The sequence below is a fragment of the Botryllus schlosseri genome, chromosome 9, assembly GCF_051294905.1.
Source record: "Botryllus schlosseri isolate E-star chromosome 9, Bs_hap1, whole genome shotgun sequence".
In the NCBI taxonomy this organism is placed as follows: Eukaryota; Metazoa; Chordata; class Ascidiacea; order Stolidobranchia; family Styelidae; genus Botryllus; species Botryllus schlosseri.
In genome coordinates, this window is record NC_137244.1 from 27,306,099 (window position 1) to 27,332,014 (window position 25,916).

At 39.1% G+C, this 25,916-nt stretch overlaps 3 protein-coding genes across 3 annotated transcripts; 1 reads left to right on the top strand and 2 right to left on the bottom strand.

The window, feature by feature from the left end:
* The first annotated feature begins 459 nt into the window (after positions 1-459).
* LOC145446274 (uncharacterized) lies at positions 460-7,147 on the top strand. Its single transcript, XM_080324521.1, has 8 exons — positions 460-871; positions 1,965-2,088; positions 2,377-2,531; positions 2,918-3,038; positions 3,501-3,658; positions 4,277-4,364; positions 4,426-4,563; positions 6,822-7,147. The coding sequence occupies exons 1-8, from the start codon at positions 699-701 to the stop codon at positions 6,969-6,971; spliced, it is 1,107 nt and encodes a 368-aa protein (XP_080180647.1). The 5' UTR covers positions 460-698; the 3' UTR covers positions 6,972-7,147.
* LOC145446275 (tetraspanin-18B-like) lies at positions 7,060-12,629 on the bottom strand. The gene is made up of 6 exons (XM_080324522.1): positions 12,433-12,629; positions 11,330-11,521; positions 11,097-11,264; positions 10,215-10,367; positions 8,405-8,476; positions 7,060-7,635 (listed from the first exon to the last, which is right to left on the bottom strand). The coding sequence occupies exons 1-6, from the start codon at positions 12,493-12,495 to the stop codon at positions 7,588-7,590; spliced, it is 696 nt and encodes a 231-aa protein (XP_080180648.1). The 5' UTR covers positions 12,496-12,629; the 3' UTR covers positions 7,060-7,587.
* A 173-nt stretch (positions 12,630-12,802) lies between these two features.
* LOC145446273 (kinesin-like protein KIF12) lies at positions 12,803-25,435 on the bottom strand. The gene is made up of 15 exons (XM_080324520.1): positions 25,215-25,435; positions 24,696-24,752; positions 22,785-22,863; positions 22,591-22,675; positions 21,475-21,584; positions 21,117-21,263; positions 20,737-20,964; positions 20,356-20,500; positions 18,751-18,869; positions 16,569-16,657; positions 15,991-16,145; positions 15,167-15,389; positions 14,311-14,643; positions 13,706-13,962; positions 12,803-13,439 (listed from the first exon to the last, which is right to left on the bottom strand). Exons 1-15 carry the CDS (start codon positions 25,313-25,315, stop codon positions 13,339-13,341), a joined length of 2,229 nt encoding a protein of 742 aa, XP_080180646.1. The 5' UTR covers positions 25,316-25,435; the 3' UTR covers positions 12,803-13,338.
* Positions 25,436-25,916: the final 481 nt, after the last annotated feature.

Below are 25,916 nucleotides of genomic sequence, written 5' to 3' on the forward strand. Positions count from 1 at the left end.
CCTTGGCCTAGGCGATGTAAAGAGGAGGCATGCACACTGAATATAGTATAGAAAAAGAATGTGACAAGAAATAGGGCGGCATGTCATGGGAAGCGAGATCGATAGGTCAGTCGTGGTCCGGTAATCTTGAGGATGAACGGTATTTATCCGTCTTCATGAATCCTGAACAAAATCGGTTTGTCCCGCCTTCTGTGATTTGTCACTGCTACTTTCATTCGCATCCCTCCTGAACTGACGACATTTTATGGATAAACTTGGGCATATTTGCCGAGCGCGACTCATTGTTCTTCACACACGACGTCAGGGTTGTGGGGGTTTGACGTCACGACGGGTTGCCGACGTTGGGGGCTTAAAATGCAGGCTCAAAGTGGTTCGTTGCGCAACGAAGCGTGTCATTCGGTGTTCGGATGTGGCGAAAAAAGACCCTGTGACGTTTACATCCGGGTTCTTCGGTGCTGCTCACTCATGCGTCTCCGCGGCAGATATCGGCCGATGCTCGCCGTTCAACTTTTGGCTTTTCAGCTGCTCTCTTGTTTCCTGTCTCTCCACAACTTCCCAGGTCGCCTCCCTACAAACGCTGCCCGTTCCAAAGGGAGATCTCCGCAGAATTCTCGCGCTCCAATTCTGGCAAGACGCGACCGGATCGATCGCCGGATCTTTTGCGTTCGCGCGAAACTCGTTCGGTTTGCGAGCGCAAGATGGCTTCGGAAGGAATGATTTCTTGTTCTCCGGCGACTCCGAACTCCGAGGACAAAACGAGCCGCAGGAGAACTTCTTTCGTGTGGGATTACTTCACCATTTCTCCGACAGACATCAGGAAAGCAATCTGCAACAACTGCGGGAGCGGCATTGTGCGCGGAAAGGACCCAAGGTGCGAGATTCTTGTGTGACCTCGGATAGATCGACCGCAGATTCTGCGAGTCGACGATGTTTTACATAGAAAAACGAGTCTACACTACGGATAGTATCTACCATCGAGATACACAGTCCGCGCAAATCGAAAAAACAAACATACATTGACTGCATATAGCATGTTTTGTGGTAGTGTCTTCTGTCTTGGCCTTGGGATTGATCAGCTCATTTGGATTTTGCGTAAGGTCAATGTGCTGGGAAAATATACCTGGACTCCTGTTTGGAATCGGTGTCCTGTGCTCACACTATATTTATTTTTTTAAATATTTTTTATTAAATTTCTTTGACTTGGAAAATCATTGCTGCTCCCCTGATATATCAGGCAAAAAGGCCAGCGATTCCAATCAGGCCTGGACTTGCCTCACTTTTTCAATAGATTCTTTGGTGCCGACAGCAGAATATTTTGTGACTTTTACAGGTCTTACAGGCTCTCAAGTGCTTCTTGGATGTGATATTCTGCTTCTATACTTGAAGTGCGATGGTTAAACATGTCTTGTAAATTCCTCATATTTTATCATGTACCGGTATTTTATGACTTGCCCTAGTCTAAGCCTCGGGTCTGATTGCTAAGACTTGGCCTTGTTGAAGGTAATTTCATGCCTTGTTCTGTCTTTTCAAGATCTCACAATCTTCGTCTGCTTTGAGCTGATGGTCGTTACTTACTACAATGCAATGTAGAACAGTTGGCGCTGATGTCATGTGCTAACGTAAATGTAATATTGAAAACTTTTCAGCGGTTGTGCGTGCGCCGTGCAATGATTTGTTTTGGACTATCATAGCATGTTCCCCATGGCTGCCAAGTACAAGTATTTGACCGCTGGAAATTTAGCTAATGCTCCGCTGCCTTCCTTTGTATGCTGTGTAGACTTGGACATCTAAACTATTCTAGTTGTCTCAATCAGACTAATTATAGAGCTGAATGACGGTAATCTACTTCTGGTTAAATTAATTATATGCGCTCCTAATATAGACGAATTCAGTGATTCTAAATTTGGGTTATTCTATTTTTGGGGGGTTATACAAATCTGAAACTCACTTCCTTTTTGTGCCAGGTCATTTGGGACTACTTCTTTAGCTTCTCACATCAAGTACTGCTATCGGTCATCTGTCGACGGAGATTACATTCGACGAATGAAACGGAAACGACCTTCCATTTCAAATAAATCTTCAGATCAGGTGTGTTTGGATACTTTTGTCCATTTTGTCAATGTCGCCAACTAGTCTACTCGAGTACCATCAATGTTGGCAACTGTCTCTCCGCAGGAAGACATGAATAGTGATCACCAATGTCATTTATAACTGATGCTAATGCTATATTATTTAGTTAAATAATTGAATCAAATTCCTTATGTTACGGACCTAACTTGCACAAACAACAAATCTAGTAAGATGACTGTCAATGAACTACTTGTGTTTTGAGTAGTCCTAATTCTAGCATTTTGAAAATCCAATTTTTTGGGTCAGGAACAAGGCGCTTCGCTTTTCTCTCTCTGCAATGACGACATGTCGACGTACGTTTATCCGAATGACGAGTCTGCGGATAGCGACGTTATTTGCTCGCGCAGAATGGACCTCATTCACTCGAGTCACCTAATGAACATTCTTTACGAGCAGCACAAGTGAGCATCTGAGCATATTTTATAATATCATAATTTATTTTTATTACAAATCCATGTCGATTAGGGTTGTTTGAAATTATAATTTTTTCAAATTGTACTGCACTGGCTAGTGGCTACCGCATGAAATTGTCAGGCTGCTATTTGTAAATTTTTAATTTGAAAAAATTGTATTTATTATATAATTAGTAATGATTGATTTTCCTACAGTATATATTACTCTTTTTCAAATCCAAAATTTTCTAATATCTTCACATCCAAGAGTTGGAATTGTCGAATTTGTTGGTAGGCTATATTAAAAATCATCGAATCTCGATTTTTAAAATCTCATCTCTGGTGTGGATGAGAAGCAAGATTGTTTGATTAACACTAACATTATCATTCATCAGATCTGGAAAGTTCTGTGACCTCACACTGATCTCGGCCCCGATCATCGACGTCACCCCCACAATCCCATCTGACGCGACGCTTTTAACAAGAGGTCGAAAAGGCAACAAGAAAGAGTTTCGTGTGCGTTTTCTTTTACTTTTCCGAGTTTAGTCTACTTTTACTGCATATTCGAGAGATCGATTTAGACTACTTCTACTTACTAGCAGTTTTTGTGAAGTGAAAAGTAGTTTGGGAGTATGCGTGCATCACTTTTATAGTGAAATCGTCATAACGACTGCGGAAAATGGTTATCACATAACCGCCGAACGCATTTTTGAAGATTGTACGTACCAGTTGTAGTGTTGTTATTACCTTTCTTTTGTGTTGGTTGCGATACATCGCGCAATTTTCTGAAGTGATTAACTGCAAAATGTGTAAGACCCATCGACCAAGTCTACTTGTCATGAATCCATCTTTATCTTGTTTAGAGTTGTAAATTGCTACCTGTACTAAAGTAGAAATTTATCACGTTACTTCTACTTCAGTACCAACGTTACTTTGACCAACTGTGCTGCACAACTCAAGATATATTCTTTCTGACAGGCTCACTCGTCGATACTGGCGGCGGTCTCTGCGAAAATCAAGACTCCCATCGAGATGGGGTCGCGCACCATCGAACTCAAGGACGTTTCCTCGTTCGGCCTAAAATCTCTGCTCGAAATTATCTACACCGGAAAATTGAAAAGGAAAAAACCTCTACGGTAAAATTTTGTCGTGTAATCACAAGCAGACAATGACCAAGTACTTCTACTCGAGTAGGATTTGCCTTCTTGCACTACTTAATTCAAATGCTTACGATTTTAGAGTATTTCCAGTGTTGCTTTAGTTTTTCTGGCTAAACTGCAAATGTTTTTCTTTGTATTTCATAAAGCAGAAAATAGTTTTGTGATAGAACAGACATAGGTTTGTAATGAGAACCATGTGATATGGTAACTGAATATATTCTCGAAGATTGTGCTTATTTTTAGAGTTATATTAGTCGATTATCGTTGGTCGCGAAGGTATATCTTCAAGACAACTACTTCAAGTATGCAACCCTTCAGCCAAACTACTTTTCAAAAGTACTTCTACTCGAGTACTTTCCAGACAGTTCTTCTTACACTCACACATGTCTTGGGAATCGCTACTTCTGCTCCCGACGGAGTTGAAATTTATGGCATCTAGTCTACTTAGTGCTTAGGTACTTTTTGAAGTCAATAACTTGAGTACTGTTGAAGACCGTTATTTTCTACTTCATCAACTTCAAGTAGATTTGACACTTCGAAATTGTTCCGTATAAATTGAGTACGGTGAATAAAAATTCAAAACACAATTTGCAGGTTTATCGAAGCGCATCAGATCTGGAAAGCCGCTTCTGACCTCGGGGTGAAATACGTTCACGATTACTTGGCCAGCGAACACCCACAGGTGGGCGCACGAACTCTACGCCGTGATCACTCGGGCGTGAACCAGCCCCCCTTTGTTGCAGGTCGCAAAATGGATCGCGGACGAAGAGAGACAGTCGAGCAGCGAGCAACGTGCAGACAGCTTTGTGTACGAGATCACAGAGGACCCGGAGGCGGACCTGGTCGACCTTTGCGTGGGGGGTACTTCTGTGGGAGAAGAGGTGGGTGACGGGTGATTTGACCACGGATCGAATATTAGGCTTCAAGTCAGTCTTGGACCACCAGATTTTAGGTTAGACTGTAATTGCACTAATTGGATCGAATCGATCGGTGGATAATCCTAGGACAGGGGTGGGCAAACTACGGCCCGCGGGCCGCATGCGGCCCGCAACGCCGTTCTGTGCGGCCCGCGAGAGTCTAAAGAAACTTATTAAAAATATTGATAAAATGCGCACTAAAAATCGAATTAATCGAATTAAACTTTTTCTTAGTATATTTCACCATGATAATTCTAAGGAAGTGGGTTTCAACCTGGGGGACGCGTGCCCCTTGGGGTCATGAAAGCATCTGAAGGGGATCGCGAAGCTGAGCTCAACTGAAAATTTTTTCGCGCTTCGCGCGATTTCCTTCCACTTTCTAATTAGTGCTCTGTATTTAGTATGAATTTCATACTTCAAAATCTCTCATCAATAGTTGTAACCTCCCATGCCACCAAACAATCCGTTGGGTTTGCTATAGCATCCTGATTGCGGTTTTTGATATGACGATAAGGGGGCGTGAAATCTACACATATAGTAGAAGCGTGTTTGAAGCTAACATGGCTATGATACTGTCAGCATTGTGTGTCCTGGAACTTAACCCAAAGCGGAATTAGTAAATCTATGAACTGATCACTGCTCACAGATTTAAATTTCAATCCTGTTCTAAGAATCGGGACAACAGACTTTCATCTCTATAGTTTTGACAAATTGGTTATTGAGGTCGACCAGCCTATGAAATCTCACCATTGTTTCTGGCGCGTGTACGATATCATCATAGCAATGTTTCGTTTGTTTCAAATAAGCATATATATTATGCTATTATATATTATGTCCTCACTATATAATCAAATACCAGCAATATTGCGTTTTGGTTTATGATCCCAATTTTATATAGTGCGGCCCGCGAATGGATTCAGATGTTGAATGCGGCCCGCGAGCTCAAAAGTTTGCCCACCCCTGTCCTAGGATTATCAACGAAAGACTCAAATTACTCCGCATCCACTAGTTGGAATTGCGTCAAATTTGTTGCATCGTCTTTGAAGACAGCTCAACAATTTCATGGGGTTTGCAGAAAAATTTGAACTTTTTTGCAATTTACCCCAATGAAGTAAAAATTTTAATTGGATCCGCGGAGCCCTATACTTGTTCGAATTGAACCAAATTTGGTGTGCAGCGTTTTTAGGGTAACCTGACAATTTAATCAGTGAATGGCTGGAATCCGGGAAAAAGTCTATTTTTGAACAGCCCTACTGACCAAGCTACAGGAGAGCTGTATCGTGCAAAACGAGCAGGGTTGTGATGACTCGAGTCATGACTCGACTCAAGTCACGATTTTCTGATGACTCGACTTGACTCGAGTACTTTTCTCAAAATACGGAAATGACTCGACTTAAGTCAATATGTGTATCGACTCGACTTGGGACTCCAGCGCATGACTCGGACAAGTCGGATGACTCGAGACTCGGATGGTCAAGACCTAAATTTCATGGTAATTTCAAAGAATACTAACGTAACCACGCTGTTGGCAGTGGTTCTCAACCTGGGGGGCGTGAAAGCATCTGAAGGGGGGCGCGAAGAAGCGGTCAACTGAAATCTTTTCAGCGCGATTTACCTCTAATTCACGCGCGAAATTGACAATAAATATGCGACTGGAAACCGTTTAAGTGAGGAAAATTAGTATATAAAATACGAACCATTCAATATCACCAAATAGAGTTATAAAAAGTGGGTTTAACAAGACTTTACCTTGAAACTGAGCAGTCAACGCTATGACTCGGACTCGAGTCAGACTCGACACTTTGCTCGTTGACTCAGGCTTCGATTCGACTCGTGGGCGAACTGAAAATGACTCGAATTGACTTGAGGCTCGGAGCCTTGTGACATGGTTGCAGCCCTGCGAACGAGCCAACCATTTGCCAGTCTCGCGCCTATGAGAATAAACTATCATCTTTCTACTTCGGGATTGAATGAAATTTCCAAATTTTTGCGAATTTAGTCAATCTAATCTAATTCCGATGAGTCCATGCCCTCATTTTAATTGTAATTCAAATAAGATTTGGACGACTGGTTAATTCTAGTTGTCTAATTTCACTAATTAGAGAAAAAACTGCAGCTATCATTCTAATTCTAATATAATCTGGGAGAGCTGAAAGTTTTTTAGTTGTTGGACACTGTCGTTGGGTGATTCATCCGAATCCTCATGTCATTTTTATGATCAGAAGATTCCGAAGCTTGAAGACACAGACGCACATACGGACGGATACCCGAGCTTCCCAGACGAGCAACACGCGGACAATCAGAACCACGACGCCCAGGAGAGCAAGCCGGAAGAAAACTCGATGGTCGAAATCACGTTCGATAAAACATGAGATGGCGTTTCGGGTGCGCTGGTCTAAACAGACTAGGAACACGGTTCACGATCTGACTGTTGACGTAGAGTCGTCGAGCACACGACTGTTTGGGGGAAGATTTCTCGCAACTTCCTGTGAAATTTATTTCACGATCGCCATCTTTCAGGATTATTCAATAAATGTTTGAAAATGAATCAAGCAGAACAAAGTGCAAAGAGTGTTTACCTGTGGTATCACTAACTAGAATAATATATTGATATTGGAATTGAAATAAACCCGAACATTTTCGGCTGACACTCGTCGGGGGTAATCGTCAGCAACCAAAAGAGAATATTTAGCAACAATCGTATTGCTAAATATGAAGTCACATGAATTCGAAGGATCAAGACGAGCAGATGGCCGAAGCTTAACTATTTTTAGATTAGACACAAACTGCTTTTTTTGGCATAAAATAGGTCGGCATACTTTGATAGAAGTTGACTACAAGGCACAGATGTCACTGTACTATTTCGCACAATTATAATTCTCGGCTACTGGCGCAGTCGTCCAGCTCATCCAGCATAAATGGTGTTGGCAAGTTGTGTCTTCTGTCCGCTTTGGCTTGAATATATTCTCTCGTCTCGTAGGTAAAACGTCATGGATAGTATTGGTACAGGCAGGCAAGCATCACAACGGCGAACAACTGAAATAGACGACGTGTTTTACCTAGATATCTGTCTGACGGGTGGTCTAGGGTGGATGGGATACTATATAACTCCACATGTGTGGGACGCCCCTTTCCCCCCAAGTAGGTTACTCAAGTTGCGTTTTCAGACTATTTCCAATTATACATTTTGAGCGAAGGAGCCCATATTATTAGAGATGCTCAAAACAGACTTTTTTTTCAAAATTTAGCGGTTACCTGATAAAATTGTTATGTTGGTCGAAAATACATTGCGCACCGAACTTGGTTAAATTTCAACTAGTAGATGTGAAGCTACATATGAGTTCGAATATTTTGAATATATTATCAAAAAGTTTTCAAATTGTACTGTCAACATCGTGGGATTGATGAGTTGTCTACAGAAACGATACAAAATAAACTTGACGCAATTCCGTAGAAGCCAAAAGTGATTTGAGTTTTTCATAATTCTTTACTATTTTGGCAAATCCAAAATGTTCAACTGCAATCACTTTGCTTCTACCGGTTGAAAGTGAGCTAAAAATGTTATGCATCGTTATTTTAGACAAGTTAACAATTTAATGAGGTTGACAGAAATATTTAAAATTTTTAATAATTGATAATAAATTAAGAATTTTCAAACTCCTATATAGCTTCACATCTACTTGTTGGAATTGAGTCAAATTTGGTGTGCAATCTTTGTTTAGCCAACATAACATTTTTGTCATAAATCCTCAAATATATTTTTTTTAAATCCGAATACATATATATTCGATATATGATGCCTCACCTCAATCAAAATGATGACCACAGCGGCTCCTCCTATTCCGTAGTAATACTTCTTGATAAACCCGTCGCATCCCTGGAAATTAGACATTATAGTTACATGGCCTGCCCGAAAAGATGAGGGAGTCGCAGTATGATCGATGTAGAAAGTTTAAATATGTAGCCCTCATTTCAGGAAACTGATATAGGCTTATATGGCCAGTTCAACATCACATTTATGATCCGGTATTTTTTCGACCACGCTCATTACATTGCACTTTGTGACATTGCTGTGGGTTGATCACGTCTTCAAAGACATGTCATTTCCACTAACGGGCGTAGATTTGTACATTGTACCAGTGTTGGGATCAAGTCACTACCTTCGAGTCACGAGTTATTTCGAGTCATTGCACATTTTGACTCGAGTCAAGTCAATCGATTTTCGAAGGTGACTCGAGTCAAGTCAAGTCACTCGAATTTTGGAGGTGACTCGAGTCAAGTCAAGTCACGAGTCAAGTCACAATTCAAGTCAAGTTGCCTTTTCGAAGTATGAGGCATGATTTGCATTTGATAGCTGTCAGAAATACAAATTGAATGGTCATTGATTGTGAACCGATGAACGAATATAGAGTTAAATATACACGCAAAAAGGGCTGCATCGCTCACATATACGTAGAATTGGTAAACTATGTAAGTAATTGCATAGCCTCAGTTTATAGTTACCAATCAAAATAGATAATAGAGAAACAAATTGATTAGATGCAATACATCAGCCATTTACAAATCGATATGGTACAACTCGAGCCTGCACTAATGGTTGAGGTCTATATAAACTATATTCGAAGTCAATTTCAATAAAACAAGAGGTTTGGTTAAGGTAAGAACACAGAAACAGAAATATACATTTTACTATTAAAGTACTTTACTATAGGCTACTAGTTTACGACAACGCAAGCTGTAAGCTTCGATCACTTCGTATGCCCAGTAAAACGCACGACCATTGAATGATTGGTCGCTCTTACGGGTTAAGCCACCGTTTCGTGAACAGTCCGAACATATGCAAGATACAGTGAGTTTTATCGATACCGATTATTTGATGACTTGAAATTGACTCGTGAAATTTGCTCCGAGTCACGAGTCAATCCACATTTCTGATACGCCGAGTCAAGTCAAGTCATTTTAGCAAAGTAACTCGAGTCAAGTCAAGTCATGCGCAAAAAGTGACTCGAGTCTGACTCGAGTCAAGTCATCATGACTCGAGTCATCCCAACACTGCATTGTAGGCTACACATGTTTCGTGTGTTGCAATACGACCAATCAAGGTTTTAAGGCTTCTACAGCGGAAAATAGTAACGAAACTATAATTTTCATGGATTGGGAAAGGAAAGGAAAGGACGTAGGTTATTTTTGTCCTTGATGTTTTTGCGGCATATACACCGACTCATGATACACATACACACGATCTGCGCATATGCATACCATGAGTGCATGATGTGCATATGCCGCTGGACAAGGAAGTGCAGATATAGCCTTTACGGCTGTCTAAGTCATGCACCACCCCTCCATGCTATCCCAGTAATGCATGAGCGCCAAGCAGGGAAGCCATTGTTACCAGTGTTACTAATCAGGTCTTTGGTCTGACCTGGCCGCGAATCGAATCTACGACCTACCGATCAAGAAGCCGTACGCTATCTAGTTGACTCTTATAGTGTCAAGAAGCCAAAGAATTATGTCTCACTACTTGACTCTAATCATTAGGATTATTACTCTGTTCATTGAAGTAGGCCTATTCGGATTATTGTGCCCAGTCCTAGGAATAAGTGAATCCAAAGAACCTCAGTGACAATATGTCCGTCTTTTCCTCTCTGACAAGCATCCGTATTTCCGGAAGGATTACAACAAGACTTGGGGAACATCCGGCGATTTCCGTTGGTGTAAAAATGCGACTTCTCCCAATCTCGATAGCTGATCAGCCCGCAACACCCGCCCTGGAAATACAAATTGAATGGAGTTGACGTCAGCGCTAAGCGAATGTGTTGGCTTAGAATATAGCCTACTAGAAAATTATCAACTTTTACAAAGTAGATTAGATTTAGAACGATAGAAATAACATTAGTGTTCTTTCAAATATATGATAATAATCTGCGAGTTATATTTTCATCTAAACCAGACACTCGCAATGAAATGCGATAAAGACACAGTGCGTTGTAACACGCGCAGTTACGGTCTTTTAGACTGACATCCACAGCGGCCCAGAGTGCCCGCGATGTCGCAGTTCTTTTCGATGTAGGTTTTTTGCAGCCGCGGCCCTTTCTCGTTCTTTCCATCCCTTGTTAGTGGGGCTTTTTTGTCGTCGAGGAGCCCTGATGAACCACCGACGGGAATCGAAACGGAGCCGCCGATCGGTAGACGCTTATCGTGACCACTACACGCTATACGCAGTTTTTCATTTGGATGATATTAGAACTAGAACCATAGCTAAACATTTTTTTTCAAATTAGATTATAATTAAAATGATAGCTACACATTTTATTTTTCAAAAGCGCGAGTATGGAAAATTTCCGTACATAGAACTTGGCTCATCGTTTGGCACTATACAATTGTAGAGTAGGCCTAGAGTTTTTCAAGAAATCCAGAAATTAGATAACAAAATAAATGAGACCATAGGAATATTTCCTTATTAAATAGTTAAGTAGCTAGCCAAGTCTGATGCTCACCGTCTCTTGAATTTCGTCCCAAATCACGGTGACATCCTCGTAATCTACTTTGCCGTAGTGCAGCTCGTACGAATTTTGCAGATATTCGTGCTTAGAAACGAAGTAGTCAAAAACCAAAATGCATCCGACAATCTTCAGGAAAACCGCGATCAAACCCAAGATGCAATACTGAAATAAATGAGTCAGAAATCAAATTTTGAGAACCTTGTATCATGAGAAATAAGTTCACTAACCAATATCACGAACAATTTCCTTTCTCGCTTGATGGCCACGCAACCCAAAATGGTGACGAACAATATCATGGCGCCCGCTATCACCATAACGTAAAGTCCCGAAAGAATGGTGTGGTCGCTCTTCGTTAAGCTGTGGAGATTCGGGTCAACCAGCCCCCACACACCCAGGCCGAGCATCGTGACCCCGGTTACCTGCAGACGGCAAATGTGTCTCGGAATTGTAGCTGCACAACGTTTTACAAATTAGATCAGAATTTGAATTATAGCTACACAGTTTTTACAAATTTGATTAGAACTAATATTGAAGCTACACAGTATATTTTAAATTACACTAGAATTATAATTGCAGCTAAACAGTTTCTATTCCTAAATTCGATGATAGTTAGAATTTTAGCTACACAGTATTTTTACAAATTAGTTGATAATTAGAATGGTAGCTACACAATTTTTCCAAATTTGATTACAATTAGGATGATAGCTACACAGTATTTTTCAAATTACATTACAATTAGAATGATATCTACACAGTTTTTTTCTCTCAAATTAAATTAGAATTAGCTACGCGGTTGTTTTTCCAAATTCGATTAGAATTAGAATTATAGCTACACAGTTTTTCCAAATTTGATTACAATTAGGATGATAGCTACACAGTTTTTTTTCAAATTACATTACAATTAGAATGATACCTACACAGTTTTCTTTTCTCTCAAATTAAATTAGAATTAGCTACGCGGTTGTTTTTCCAAATTAGATTAGAATTAGAATCATAGCAAGCAACACAGTTTTTCCAAATTTGATTACAATTATAATTATAGCTCCACGGTTGTTTTTCCCCAAACTGTGCTAGTAGTAGGATTATAGCTGGACAGTGGACAGTTTTGGCCAAATTACATTACAATTAGAATGATAGCTGCACAGTTTTTCCAAAATAAGATGAGAACTAAGCATTTGAATCTCTTGGAAGAAATTAAACGAATTAAAATGAGCGTAGCATTTCACACATTAGATTGGAATTAGATTACCGACACTTCGCTATAATTAATCTACTTCGGTAGAATTATCTAGATGTCCTAGTCTCTCAAAATCCTCTTCTATCAACTTACAAAGCACACGAACTGAAGAACGTAGCATGTAATGCGAAGACATTTCTCCTTGAAGACAGTCATCGCTACAAGTTAGGAAATCTACTGAATAAATTCTGAACAGCAATATAGTTCTACATTCGCTCAAAACACAGCTATAGTATACTGTTGACGACTGGCTTCCTATATCTATGTCACATGACTTGAGCTATTGTTGTCTATCGCAGGCTTTAATACTGAGCCTCGCCCTGTGTAGCCTCAGGCGTAACTGGTCGGCTAAATTTCGTATTTCATCTGTTGAAGCATTCCTTCAGGCTTATAACGTGACTCCCTTTCTGAAATGTCTCGTTGGATATTCGTAGGTGACTCTTTGAGGTGGAGGACTTCAATATACAATGGAATGATAAATTTATATTGAAATGAACCCGAATATTTTGTGATGACACTCATCAGGTGTAATTTCCAGCAACTAGTATAGAATAGGAAAGAACATTGTATATGGACAATCGTATCAACAAATATGACAGGCATGAAAGTTCGCGCAATTTAGGCAAAGCTCAAAGTACTATTTTTAGGTCATATACAAACTCCTCCTGGTACAAACTAAATTGACGGACTTCAAAAGAATATTCGTGTTGATTTCAATATTAATATATTGTATGTTGTTCGTAAGGTTTGTAGAAACGAAGCAAAATCGCAGGAGATTGAAGATATATTCGACTTTGATGCGAAAAGATACCAAAAATATTCATAAAAAAAAATACTGATAAGGTGAAGTTGAACTTCGTACGAAAGTCGGCTGGGAAGCGATTTTAAAACCGATTTTAACGTCGGATGAAGGAACGGACGATTATCGATATCGCGAGATGATTCTTGCTATCATCGTATCATAGGGAGATCGCATCGTATCATCGTAGTATCGAGACGTCATCTCGGCTCGGGCATCCGTTGGCTTCTTTCGTCGTGAATTCTGACGTCGAGATCTCTCATTTCTCGTCGAATTTTTTTGTTCATTCTCCGCAAAGACGCTGAAAACGCGGAAAAGCTGCTTTTTGGTCACCAAAACATTTTCTCGGGAATTGTAAAAGTAATTTTGCCTAAAACATTGTTGCGTGTAGAGAGTTAGTTAACTAAAAACATATAATCACTCGAGCAGGTAGTGAAATTAGGCGAAACCTACTCGAGTACTTGGAAACCTTCCTTTTCATGAGAAAATTTTTTGGATATTTGATTAATAAAAAAAATTAATCACAAAAAATATTTTTCTCCGAAAAAATACATAAAACCAACTAACTCGCACTCAGCTCTTTCATCGGGCCTCGCGGACTGACGTCCCGAGCTTGGTAAGCTTCGTTTGGCAGGACCGCCAACCGTGGGGGGTTGGGTCCGGAGCTTTTGAATCTCTGAGGATGCCGTCTCGGAATGGCCAAGTCTCGTAGCGGAAAGTCCTTCATAACGTCATCGGGGGGTTTCTTGTGAGTGGCATCGTTGTTGATGCGATGCCAAGCCTTTTTGTCTTGAAGTTGTTTTGCGTAAGTCTGTCTCACAGACCTGTAGAGGTAGTTATACTTTTTATAAGTACTCAAGTAGATTTTTCAGTACTACTTGGCAGACTTTAAGTATTTTTGGCAAAAATGGGCGTAGAATATCCCCCTCTTGGGATATCCCTACTTCTACTTTATCAGAAGCAAGGTATATGTAGTATATGAAGTATATGTGGTATATGTGGTATATGTAGTATATGTAGTATATGTGGTATATGTTGTATATATGGTATATGTAGTATATGTAGCATATAGTATATGTATTATATAGTTTATGTATTGTGTAGTATATGTACTTATGTAGGATATAGTTTATGTAGTATAAGTAGTATATAAATTATGTTTACTGACTCACCATTTTGACCTCGCTGGATTCTGTCTGATCATCTTACTCTGAACCGGCTGTTTTCTGGGCCGGGGGCCCCGCACAGGAGGTAGTTCTCCGTTATCATACTGGGTGCTTTCCCAAGCTTGTCTGGGTTGGTATTGATGGCGTAACACTGCCTCTTGTTGCATATCTCTGATGGCGTAGTTTGGGAAACTGTTTGGTCCGACTCCGGGCCGGTTCCGGGCGAATGTTTGAGATATGGGGGTGAATGTGGACCCCCCCTCGTACGACTGTATGGACATGAAAGAATGGCCAGAGTTCGTTCGACTGTTGCGAAACAGTGGACTTGACAGCACCAATCTGTAACGAAATTCAGATTCGATATCAGGTTTGATTTTACAATGAAATGAAAAACATTAAAACGTGAATGCATCGTACTCTATAACCGTAACCCCCAAAGTCACCCTAACACCATTCCTAAGCCCAACCTCAATCTTAAACTTAGCAGTCAAAGGTAAATATAACCCTAATTACAGTTAATTCCTGAAACCAAAACTAACCATAACTCCAAAATTAACCTACACCTAAACCTTAGGATAAGTATAACCCTAACAACAGCTAAGCATGTAATTTTATGACACCCATGTAATCACACACGACTCATAAATTAACCCGTACACTCTCCCTAACCGCAATCATAAACCTTAATTAAAGCAACATTTGATTCCAATGACAATTAAGCATGTAACATTATGATCCCAAAACCAACTATGACCCCTAAATTAACCCCTACGCCATCACTAATCCAACCCTAAACAATCCTAATGCTCAAATGTCACATACCCATATGTGTGTGTACAGAAAACTCAAACAAACACCAAACCTCTGCATTTCCTCCAACTTGTCAGAGAGCAGATCATTCTCTCTCGAAATAATTCTCCTGTCTCTCTCGTCTCGCGAGTGTTGCGAGGCCAGACTCTGGTTCTGGTTTCTCAGCGACTCGTTCTCTACCATGTACTCCTGCAACATTTCGTAGAGACTGTTTTCGGTCGTAGGCCGCTCATTCGCTCGCGAGATTTCGGGAAGAAATCGAGCCATTCGATGACCTGGATGAGATTTATTATTTTCAAAAATCCAAATCAAGACTTAATTTTGTTTCGTCCCTAAAACCGAGTTCGAATCCGGTTATGGATGGAATTTACTAAAAAATCATCAATCTTTCGTCAAATCCGGCCAAAATCATTAAAACCGTTTTCTTTTCAAATCCAAATCTTAAATATCTGCTAAAGTACAATTGCAAATAGAGACTTCCTAGTAAGATGGGTAAAAAGTAAAATAGTACACAAGCAGGTATTACAGGCCTATTTTTGCTTAAAATCTGAAAACTGCGAATCGGAAAAAGAAGTAGTCTGAGATTATAACCGCGTTTACTTACTTGGAGAATCGCTACTTCTATTATTGTACTTGAGTATAAATCATAATCATAAGTAAGATAGTGTAAGTAGCGGAACCTACTTTAGTACTCCGAATAAATAGATCGAATCTACTTTATGAAACAACTTGCGAGTATTTTCAGACCTTTCATTTACTACTCTCACAAATCGCTACTTGTATTTGTACCATAGTACAAAACGACCCTACTTCTACTTCTACTTGAGTATCAACGCTGATTACTTGGACCACCTCCTCTATACCTACAGTACTCACCGTCCTGGGCTTGACCGGGCTGCGGAAACCTGGGGTTGGCTCTCTGTGGAAACTGCAGATGGTCTCTTAACAGCAGGTTTTCCTTTTTGATCAAATGCATTTCTCTCTGTAGCTTCAAGATCAATTCTTCGCGCGGGTCCATTTTAATCGTGGGCCTGAAAGAGTTGATGTCAGTATGACAGTTTTACCATAACTTAGAATAGTTTGATAATAAGATAAATTTTTAGATTTTACAAGTTATATTTGAATTAGAATGACAGCGACGTAGCTTTTTTCAAAATTAGATCAGAATTAGAAATACTGAATTAGCGAAAACTTCCGAAATACAACAAAAATCAACCTCAATTCGTATAAAATCAGAGTTCATCCTCATAAGCACGAGAATGGTAAATGTCTGTACATCGAGCTTAGCTCATATCGCACTATATAGTTCTCATGTAGCATTTACAGGAATACCAGAAGTGAGATTAAATTTCAAATGAAAGAGAAGAAACGTTTCACAAATTAGATTAATGGAATTTCGTTCTAATTATGCAACCAGAACTATCTATAGTTCTCGAAGTCAGTAAGCAACTAACTTGTTCTTAATCTTTTTCGCTCTTTTGGCGTACCGTAGCGTGTTCAAAGTTTCGCTGACATTGTGAGCTGAAGGTGATATGCAGGCGATCTGTAAATAGTCAAAAAATGACGAGATTGCGCGAACAACTACCTACAAACTTTACTCCATCGTCGTCTATAACATCATAATACGCAAAAGCAAGATCGTCTTCCGGCACCATCTCGTCGTTTAACTGAAGCATGCTTAAACAACTATCGCTTATATCGGATTTTTGAGCCTGAAGCCCCATTCTCACATAACCTTAAATACGAAAACACAACACACACTCTTCAATCATAACGACACAGTGACATAGATAGTCAGTCAACCTCAAGCACCCTTCAAACTCATCAGAGAACTCACGATTGGGACTTGGAAAGATTAAAATGAACTTTATACAATGCCGATGCTGCCTCAGTATGTGATTTTCACGTCATTCGTGCCCAAGACTTGGACAACTAGATAATTGTAGTTGTTTAATTAAACTATAATTAGAGCGATTGGAGCTAATCTAATTGGTGAAAAGTTCTGATCAAATTTATGGTTTTCTGGAAATGCTACTGGGGAACTAGCTGCATCTTGCCAAACGGGCTAAGATTGGCGTACAGACATTTGCTATTGTCATGCATATGAGAGTCAAGTTCTGATTTGGTATGAACTTGAATTGAATTCCGAATAAGAAAGAAATATAACAAAATCAATTTCCAAATTTTTGTGAATTCAGTATTTCTAATTCTATTCTAATTTGTTAAATGTTTCTACGATGTTATTTTAATTGTAATCTTATGACTGACTTTCATGAGAATACTACATGACAACTGTATAGTCCAGAACGAGCCAAACTTGGTGGACACTGTACAGACATTTGTCACTCTAATTTGATACGAATTTAACTTCATTATTGTTCAATTTCTTTCTAATTTAGAAATCAATCCAAGTCCCAAGTTTTTGAGAATTCAATCATGCTAAATCTAATCTAATTTGGTAAGTCCGAAAACATTCCAGTAGTCCCACTCTGCCTAAAATGACATATATCGTTCATTCGGTCATTCTATAAATCAACGCAACACAATACGCCTTACACTAACCTTATTTTAACGCAGCATTATTCCGTACCAACAGTACCAGCGTCTATTCACAAAAGCAGCTTTCTCTTATGCCGAACAAAGACGCATAAGCGAATAATCCCGACTTATTTGATTTATGTGTCGTTTCGGACGTGTGATGTCATAATGAGCTGACTCGGCCATTGTGAGGGCTATAAAACTCAGCGAACAAATTAAGTCCGCAAACAGAACGGGTGCGCTTCTGATAACATTTGTTGATAGTTAGCCTATACTGATTTACGGCTGGTCACAATAATTCGAGTGTTAATTCTAATGAATCGTGTCGTGAAATGATAGGCTCCTTGCCACTAAGGGCTGTGGAAGCATTGAAACCTCGATTGATCGTATCGCAGAATACGAAATATGTAAATGACATATCTGAGAAGTCGTAATCAACGCACAGCATTCTCACAGTGCAATGAAATAGGCGTGGTCTAAAAAATAGCACAAACGGCACTCAAGTAGAAGTTTATACGCAGTTCTTTCAGAAGCAGATCGAAGCTATATCACAAGTCGAAGTAGAATTAGATCGCGTTGAAAAGAACTCCCAGTAAGTAAGCGGTTGTAAAACGCAGTCATAAATACATCCTCTCTTCTCATTGGAAGAACATAATACTTGTACTTGACAAACGTTCAATAGCGAAAAAGTCCTTAAGTCACAAAGTAGGACGAAGTAGAAGTAGTGTAAAATTTGATTTACTTGAGTATCAAAGCTGTAAGTTTTTGAAAACTGTTCGAGTACTACAAAAAAGCAGGAGTACTTCGTTACCAGACGTTGTCAGTGAGGAAGTATTTCTACTTTTTGCAGTACTCCAAGTAGTTTTATCCTACCCACACTACTTACTCAGGTGGTTATAATTTCAAACTACCCCTACTCCTACTTGTCTGTTTCCAGTTTGTAGGCAAAGCTAGACTTAGAATACCTACTTTTCTACTTACTTCCAAATCGCTCTTTCTACTTCTATACTTGAGTACCATGGTTGACTACATGAATCCTCTCATGTATTATTGTATGTGTGTATCGAAATATCGATGTAAATGACTAATTTTACTCACCATCAGCGTGGCCCCTTGACCCCCGAGGCTGTCTGCGAGTAATTTCGTCAGCTTGCTGTCGCGGAATGGAATATGACCGCCACGTTTTTTGGTGTCGCTCAGCGCGGAGATGCAATTACCTGCACACGGCAGACTTAAATAAATTTCTGGGTTTCCAAAACTCGCAATTAGAACTATAGAACTAACGACCTAAGAAATCCGCAACTAACTAATTATAACACAACGAACTAGATTCAACTTCGAAAGAACTGATTTATTTTCATTACATCGAAATCGGACGACTTTCCCCATGAACCCCAGTACAACAAGAGTAGAATCAGACGTGCAGAACGACCAGAACAAATTTGAGTATTGGGATGTGTTTCGACCTCCAAAGCTCTTTCTGTACGAGTCAGTCGATATAATAGGACGACGAACACGTCGGCTTCCTATATCGAAACAGGGCGCTTCATTTTCTATACTGGGACAATGGACATGTTAATATGCGACAGTGGGTTAAAATAAGGGTTATTATGGACGCTTTTGGGTTAAGTTACGGTTGTATGCATGTATGTATGTATGTATGTATGTATGTATGTATGTATGTATGTATGTATGTATGTATGTATGTATGTATGTATGTATGTATAGGGGAATGGGGTGCTTCTCGACCACTGTGGCCTTTTGCAGCATACCTGTTTATCTATCTATGTCCCTAGTGGACAATATAGCAAAGTATATCAGTGATTGAACCAATAAGAACTCTTCAGTAGGGCCGGGCACAATGATTCGAGTACTCGAATCTGAATCGAGTAATTATTTTAATGATTCGAGTCGAGTAGCAAAATACGATTTTTTCAAGTACTGAAATTATACGCCGCTTCAAGTTATTTTGTTGACGAAAGTTATGGTTTTGATGCTATTTTTCACTGGGGAAGCCTTAAAACCTTGATTGACCGTATCGCAGCATACGAAACATAGTACAAAGCTACGAACGTTACTGGAAATAACATATTTCCGAAGTCACCATCCTCCTACAACATTGTCACAAAGTGAAATGAAATCGGTATAGGGTCGAAATAATACCAAAGTATCTTTAATGTGATAGATAACAAGCATTGTATTCTTTGTGGTGGCATAAAAGGTATATATTTGAACCGTGACATCTTATATACTGTTATTACGTCATAATGATTGATACTCGAATTCTCGACTCGACTCGAAGCATATTACGTGATTCAGAATCGAATCACTCAGGTACTCGATTTTGCCCAGCCCTACTCTTCAGTAGCAAGCTAAAGGTGCGTGGAATATTGCATCTATATGCGCATTGAACTAGGAGCGAGCGTAGCGTTACGGGTAGTGTTAGTAGGTAATTGGTTGATTTGAGGACTGTCGGCAACTTGTATTGCATTGCATGTCCTTTTGATGTTATCGTTTCATTTATGGTACAACTGTGCACGCCTCTTATTTAAATGTTCTAGATGTCAAGTTGGTATCTGGCTTAAAAAGACCGCAACAACATTATATCGCAATCTTATAGTATTTTGATACGATGATAGTATTTATTATACGAACTATTGAAATGAAAGGAATGAAGTGACCAATAAATCACGCATGCGATACCTAGTGTGAGCAGACTCCGGTTGATATTCGTAGCCTCCGTGAGCGTATCTCCGGTGGACCCGGTTTCCTTTACTTTTTCACTCCCGGCCAAATCCACGAAAGAGATCTTGCCGTGTTTAGTCACAGAAACAATTCCTTCTTCCACCTTAAAATGTGGGTCAAAGTAGCCTAGTGTGTGCTGCTAGTCAAGTAGGAGTAGAAGTGACGTCATAAAATACTAGCCGAGTACAAGTAGAAGAAGTGATACTAGACACGCCAAAGTTACTTCAAAGTGTGCAGCAACAATTATATTTTAATCTAATTTGAAAAAACTGAAAATGTTTCTAATTTACAAACTCTGCTTTGGACTGTGGCTCTAAAATGTAATTAGCGATATCTCACCCCCTCGCTGTCGATGTACACCGTGAGTATGCTGTGACTCCTACTGGAATGTTCGTTCATGTTGTGAGCCGCCACAGATCTGTTCTTCATACCTTCCTCCAAAACGTCCATCAGGTCGTCCAGGTCTTCGATCTCCCGCGTGAGCAAGTTCTCCACGTAAAAACCAGACCCTTTTGCCCAGCGGACTTGCACGTTGTTGTGACTGAACGGGTTCAACAAGTCTTGAACCTACAATATTAATCTGAATTCGACATTTTCGAAATTGCAAGACGTGTCTTCGGGAGGAAGGAAACAAAGTATATTTTTGTCCTCGATGTATTTGCGGCATATTCACCGACTCATGTTATAAAGTAAGCATAATACTTCTTACGCATCATCACCTGTTCGTTGTAGATCTCCATGTAGGAAGCTTTAACGGTTGTGACGTCATGTCCGTTGACCCTCTGCATGAGGTGGGAGAAGCTGAATTGAATGAGTCCGTAGTTGTCGGGCTCTCGAATCGAGCCTCCCTGGTTCGAGGCAGACTCCTAAATACGAATCGGGTTCGGATTTTGCGATTCGACTTCATGAATCAGAGTTGAACAACTGGATATGGATCCGAATATGAATTGCGAATTCAATTATTGTAATTGTAATCTAATTTAAAAAAAACTGTGTATCTATCATGCTACATCTAATATAATTTTGAAAAGCCGAAAATTATCTAGTTGTCCAACTCTGTTATGGCCGCTCACTAACCGGAGTCACCGGGCCCGTCATAGTATACGTTTTTCCAGATCCGGTTTGTCCGAATGCAAAAGCAGTGCACGCGTATCCGTCTACGGCCATGTCGAGAAGTCGTTTGATGTCTGGAGATAGAAGATTAATTACATGTTGATGAAGCGTAATCCGCCGATCAGAGCAATAAAATAAACCGACTACACTCCTATTGTTTACACCAGGACTGGGGGATTATTTCCCCAAGAGGCTGAATCAGAAGCAGAAATTATTGTGGCGAACCGAGTCAAAACAGTAAACTATAATATCGGGCGCATTACCTATATTTTTAAATTGAAAGCAGTCAATAACATTTCTTACACAGGGTGCTAAGTGGATGTGTTATTATTAGGCAATGAGAAAGTGAAGGTAGATTTGCAGAAAATATTATTCAAGTCTTAATTCAATTCACACAATGTGTAATTCGTCATGAAATAATGGCAACAATAAATTAATATACCATATAAAACAGGGAGGTTTAAGTTGGGAATTGAAATCAATAGTGCTTAAGTTGACCAATCTGAAACGAATAATAATTTGCAAATAAGACAGTCTTTTTGTATGTTTTTATTGGAGGTGACCAAAGTAGTCAATCGTTGATACTCAAGTTGATTTTTACACGAGTACAAGTAAAAGTGGTGATTGCCAAGTGTCACAAGAAGTAAACAAGTAGGTATTGTAGACGCCTAGTTTGCCTAAAAACTGAAAACCAATAAACAGAATAGATCTATTATCACAACCATTTGAGTAAGAAGTGCGATTAGAAAAAAAATTGCTGGAGTGTTTCGAAAAAGTAGAAGTAGCCTACTCCGTTACTGACCACTGACCACCTTTTGTTTTTATGTCTACGGCATATTTTGAATCTATAGATTACCCATACGACGCACGTACGCTATACGCACACGCGGCACATAAATATACAGGCTTCAATGTGAACGGATTTCCGATTCATTTGATGCATCATGGTTTTTAGTACACATATAAACATTCAAATTCCAAGCTTCTTTTCACGGACAGTAAAGAAACATTACAGGCCTATATAGTCTACCCAAATGACCTACAGAATCTATAATTGAACAACACCTATAACGAACTGACCGCAGAATTGAAATACGTCATCTTGGCCACACTCCTTCTCAAACACTGCATCGAAACCGAACGACGTGGATTTGCCGCTTTGGACCTGAATTAACAGATTTTGAAAGCCGTTCCTGAGAATACATTTCTTTCAACTAGGTCTGGGTTAAAATTAATACTAGAATCATTGCGCCCAACCCTTTATATATACTTACGAACAGTGCACCGTTTCCCGCGAATTCGATCACGTCATTGTCCTTACGTTCAATTTCTTGCGGGTTGAGAGGTCGGACGCTATAAGTAGAAATGAATTACAGAGATGATTAGAGTAGCAATCGTTTGTAGTCAAGTAGGCCTAGTAGTAGAAGTAGTAGTAAGGTCGTAAATTTCTACTCAAGTATATGTTGAAGTAGCGATTTACAAGTAAGTGAATAAGTAAGTATTCTACCCTTGGATCTGGGAGCTGCTTGCATAGAAGCAAGAGCATTCTAGTGCTGGTGCCCAGAGGTGGCCAGAGTAGTCAGGGACGGTCCTCAGGTAGAAGTAACGTGGGGAAAATTTTTAGTCAATTACGAGTAGACGTAGGGAATTCTAAGTAAGTAAAAAGGAAGTATTCTGAAAACGGAAATCATAACATAAGTAGTAGAAGTAGGCTAAACCGGAGTACTTTGAAAAGTAGAAGTAATCGTTACTGCCTAATTTTGATGATTGATAACACTGGTCAACAAAATTAAAACATTTTTTTTGCAGAACAACTGAGAGCCGTTTCTGGGGTTTTCGAGGGTGCTGATTACGAATATCACATTACTTTTGTCAGATTGGCTCTTTGTCAGAAGATATTTATACTCCTAAAAAAGCCCAAAATTACTGTATTTACCCAGGAATATTTCACTTGATTGGAAAAAATCGTAGTTTTTTGGTAATCGTACTGCGCATAAATAGATAATTGACTATGAAGAACCTCATGTCGTTCTCAGTTATTCCATCAGTATTAACATGACCGGGTGCGAAATATTCGTTTGTCGAAAAAGCACAGTTTGTCAAGCCTAAAAGTTTTACTTTTGCACAACGGAAATGCATGTCCTCCTGTATCAATTGGTTATTGTATAAAGTGTATAAAGCTATAAAATGTGTCCTTGAGAAGCTTAACTACAATACTCATATGTGTCTCATTTCCTTAGACTTGTAAATGAATAATTTTCCGCTGAGTCAACAAAACGGGTATACCTATAGTATCCCTATGAAACGAGAAGCTTAAATCTGGTATATTTGATAGATTTCAGATTCGAATACGGATGAAAGACTCCAATTTCATATTAGGAAGGAGTTCACTGCATGGAATTTAGCCTAAGGTGTAGTACATACAACGTTTTAGATTATCACAAAGCACCCAACTACAAACAGCAGTTGGTCTGAAAATTTGTATCTGCATATGGAAAACTTGGAACAAACATGAGCATTAAAGTTCACTTCCTGTTCAGTTATCTTGATATATTTCCACCAAGAAATCAAAACAACAAAAGTAAGATATTAGGGCGGATGAGATGAACATATTATGGCAGACCATATAGCTGGAACGTTTCGAGAAACTGCACTAAATTGCTTACAGGTAAAAATCGTACAAAAAACATTTGTGCTTTAAAATAAATGAATAATATTATATTCCAACTGATTATTTCAAATTTACAATAGGTGGTTGACGTAAAACTGACTGAATTAACGCCACGTTATTTGACTATCTAGGTAAATACTTATAAACGTGACTGGAGTTTATTTATGTACATGATATCCGTGAAAGTCAATAACTATGACAAATCCAATATTGTGCTGTTGCTCTATTTTGATTTAAATGAGTCTTCTGTGTGTAAACATAACAAGTAGATTGAATTTCTAAACTTTATAGTACGACTGAGCCGATTTTCTATCCAGCCATTACAGCGAAAACGGCAGATTTTGGTCAAAATAGTCAAAATGGATTATCTCCAAATCAAGAGCCAATTTGAAAAAACAAAGGTTATATTCGGAATCAGTGCCCTCCAGTACCCCAAAAACCACTCTTAACTTTGTCTGCCTAAAAACATGTGTTGACCAGTGTAATCGTTTTGGAGAAGAACCGGAAAACCTACCGCGTGACGACATGAACAGGACAGCTCTCCTTGTCAGAGTTCGCCGAAGAGTTTGCTCTGAATATAAGCAACAAAGTGTTGGGCAACTTCGATTCAGTTTATAGTGAACTTTAAGCTTTTTCAAGTACCACAAATATATCCAGACAGATTTTCCCAAATTAAATTTTAACTAGAATGATATCTATACAGTTTTTTGACAAATTAGATTACAATTAGAATGGCAACTACACAGTTTTTTTCGAAATTAGATTATATTTAGAATGATAGCCACACAGTTTTTAAAAATTAGATCAGAATTAGAATTACAGCTACACATTTTCCAAATTAGATTACAGTTATAATTACAACTACACATTTTCTCAAATTAGATTACAGTTAGAATTATAGTTATACACAATTTTCCAAATTATATTAAAACTAGAATTACCGAATTCGCAAAAAATATAAATTATATTTTAATACCGAATTATAGAGAGAAATGCAATAAATATCGAGTTTGATAGACGGGACGCAACTCACTTTCCCGAGAAAACGCTGAAATGCCTTTTCGTCGGCGAATGTACGCCAGTCGGAGATTCCTCCTCCTCAGCGTCGCCTTGTTGGGAGTTGATATCTTCCATCGTTTTTACTCCGCAATGCCATCAAGCTGGCAAGAAATCAGGTTAAACATGCGACTGTAATGCTAAAAACAGTGGAAACTGCTGTTTTTATTTCATAAAAAAAATCTCCCGAAATTGTTTTGCGAACCGAATCCTCCTCAATTTTCACACAGCATGCGTGAGGTGGTCAGTAAATTTTAATTATAAACTCAACTCAACCAAGTAAGTCTATACTTTCTCGAAGTATTCAAGTAGTTTTTCACCCACTTGCACCATACTTACTCAGGTGCAAGGTCACGTATTTAGACTACTTCAACTTAAACATGTTTTGGGCAACACAACTTATTTGTCTACATTTGATAAGTAGAATGTAGGTATGGGATAATAATACATAGTAGATTTAAGATAAGACATAGTAGTAGATTTTACTTATTCAAAGCGTCATCACTCGTTTTACGTTGGTCACGAAAATCTTGCAATTTCAAAAATATCCACTAGCGATTATAACAGTAAAAAATGTACGAATCTCAGCCAAATTTACTTTTTGAAACTATTCTTATTCGAGAACTTTACGTAACTTAATTTTCTACTTCCATTTCTACTTGAATATCAATACTGACTG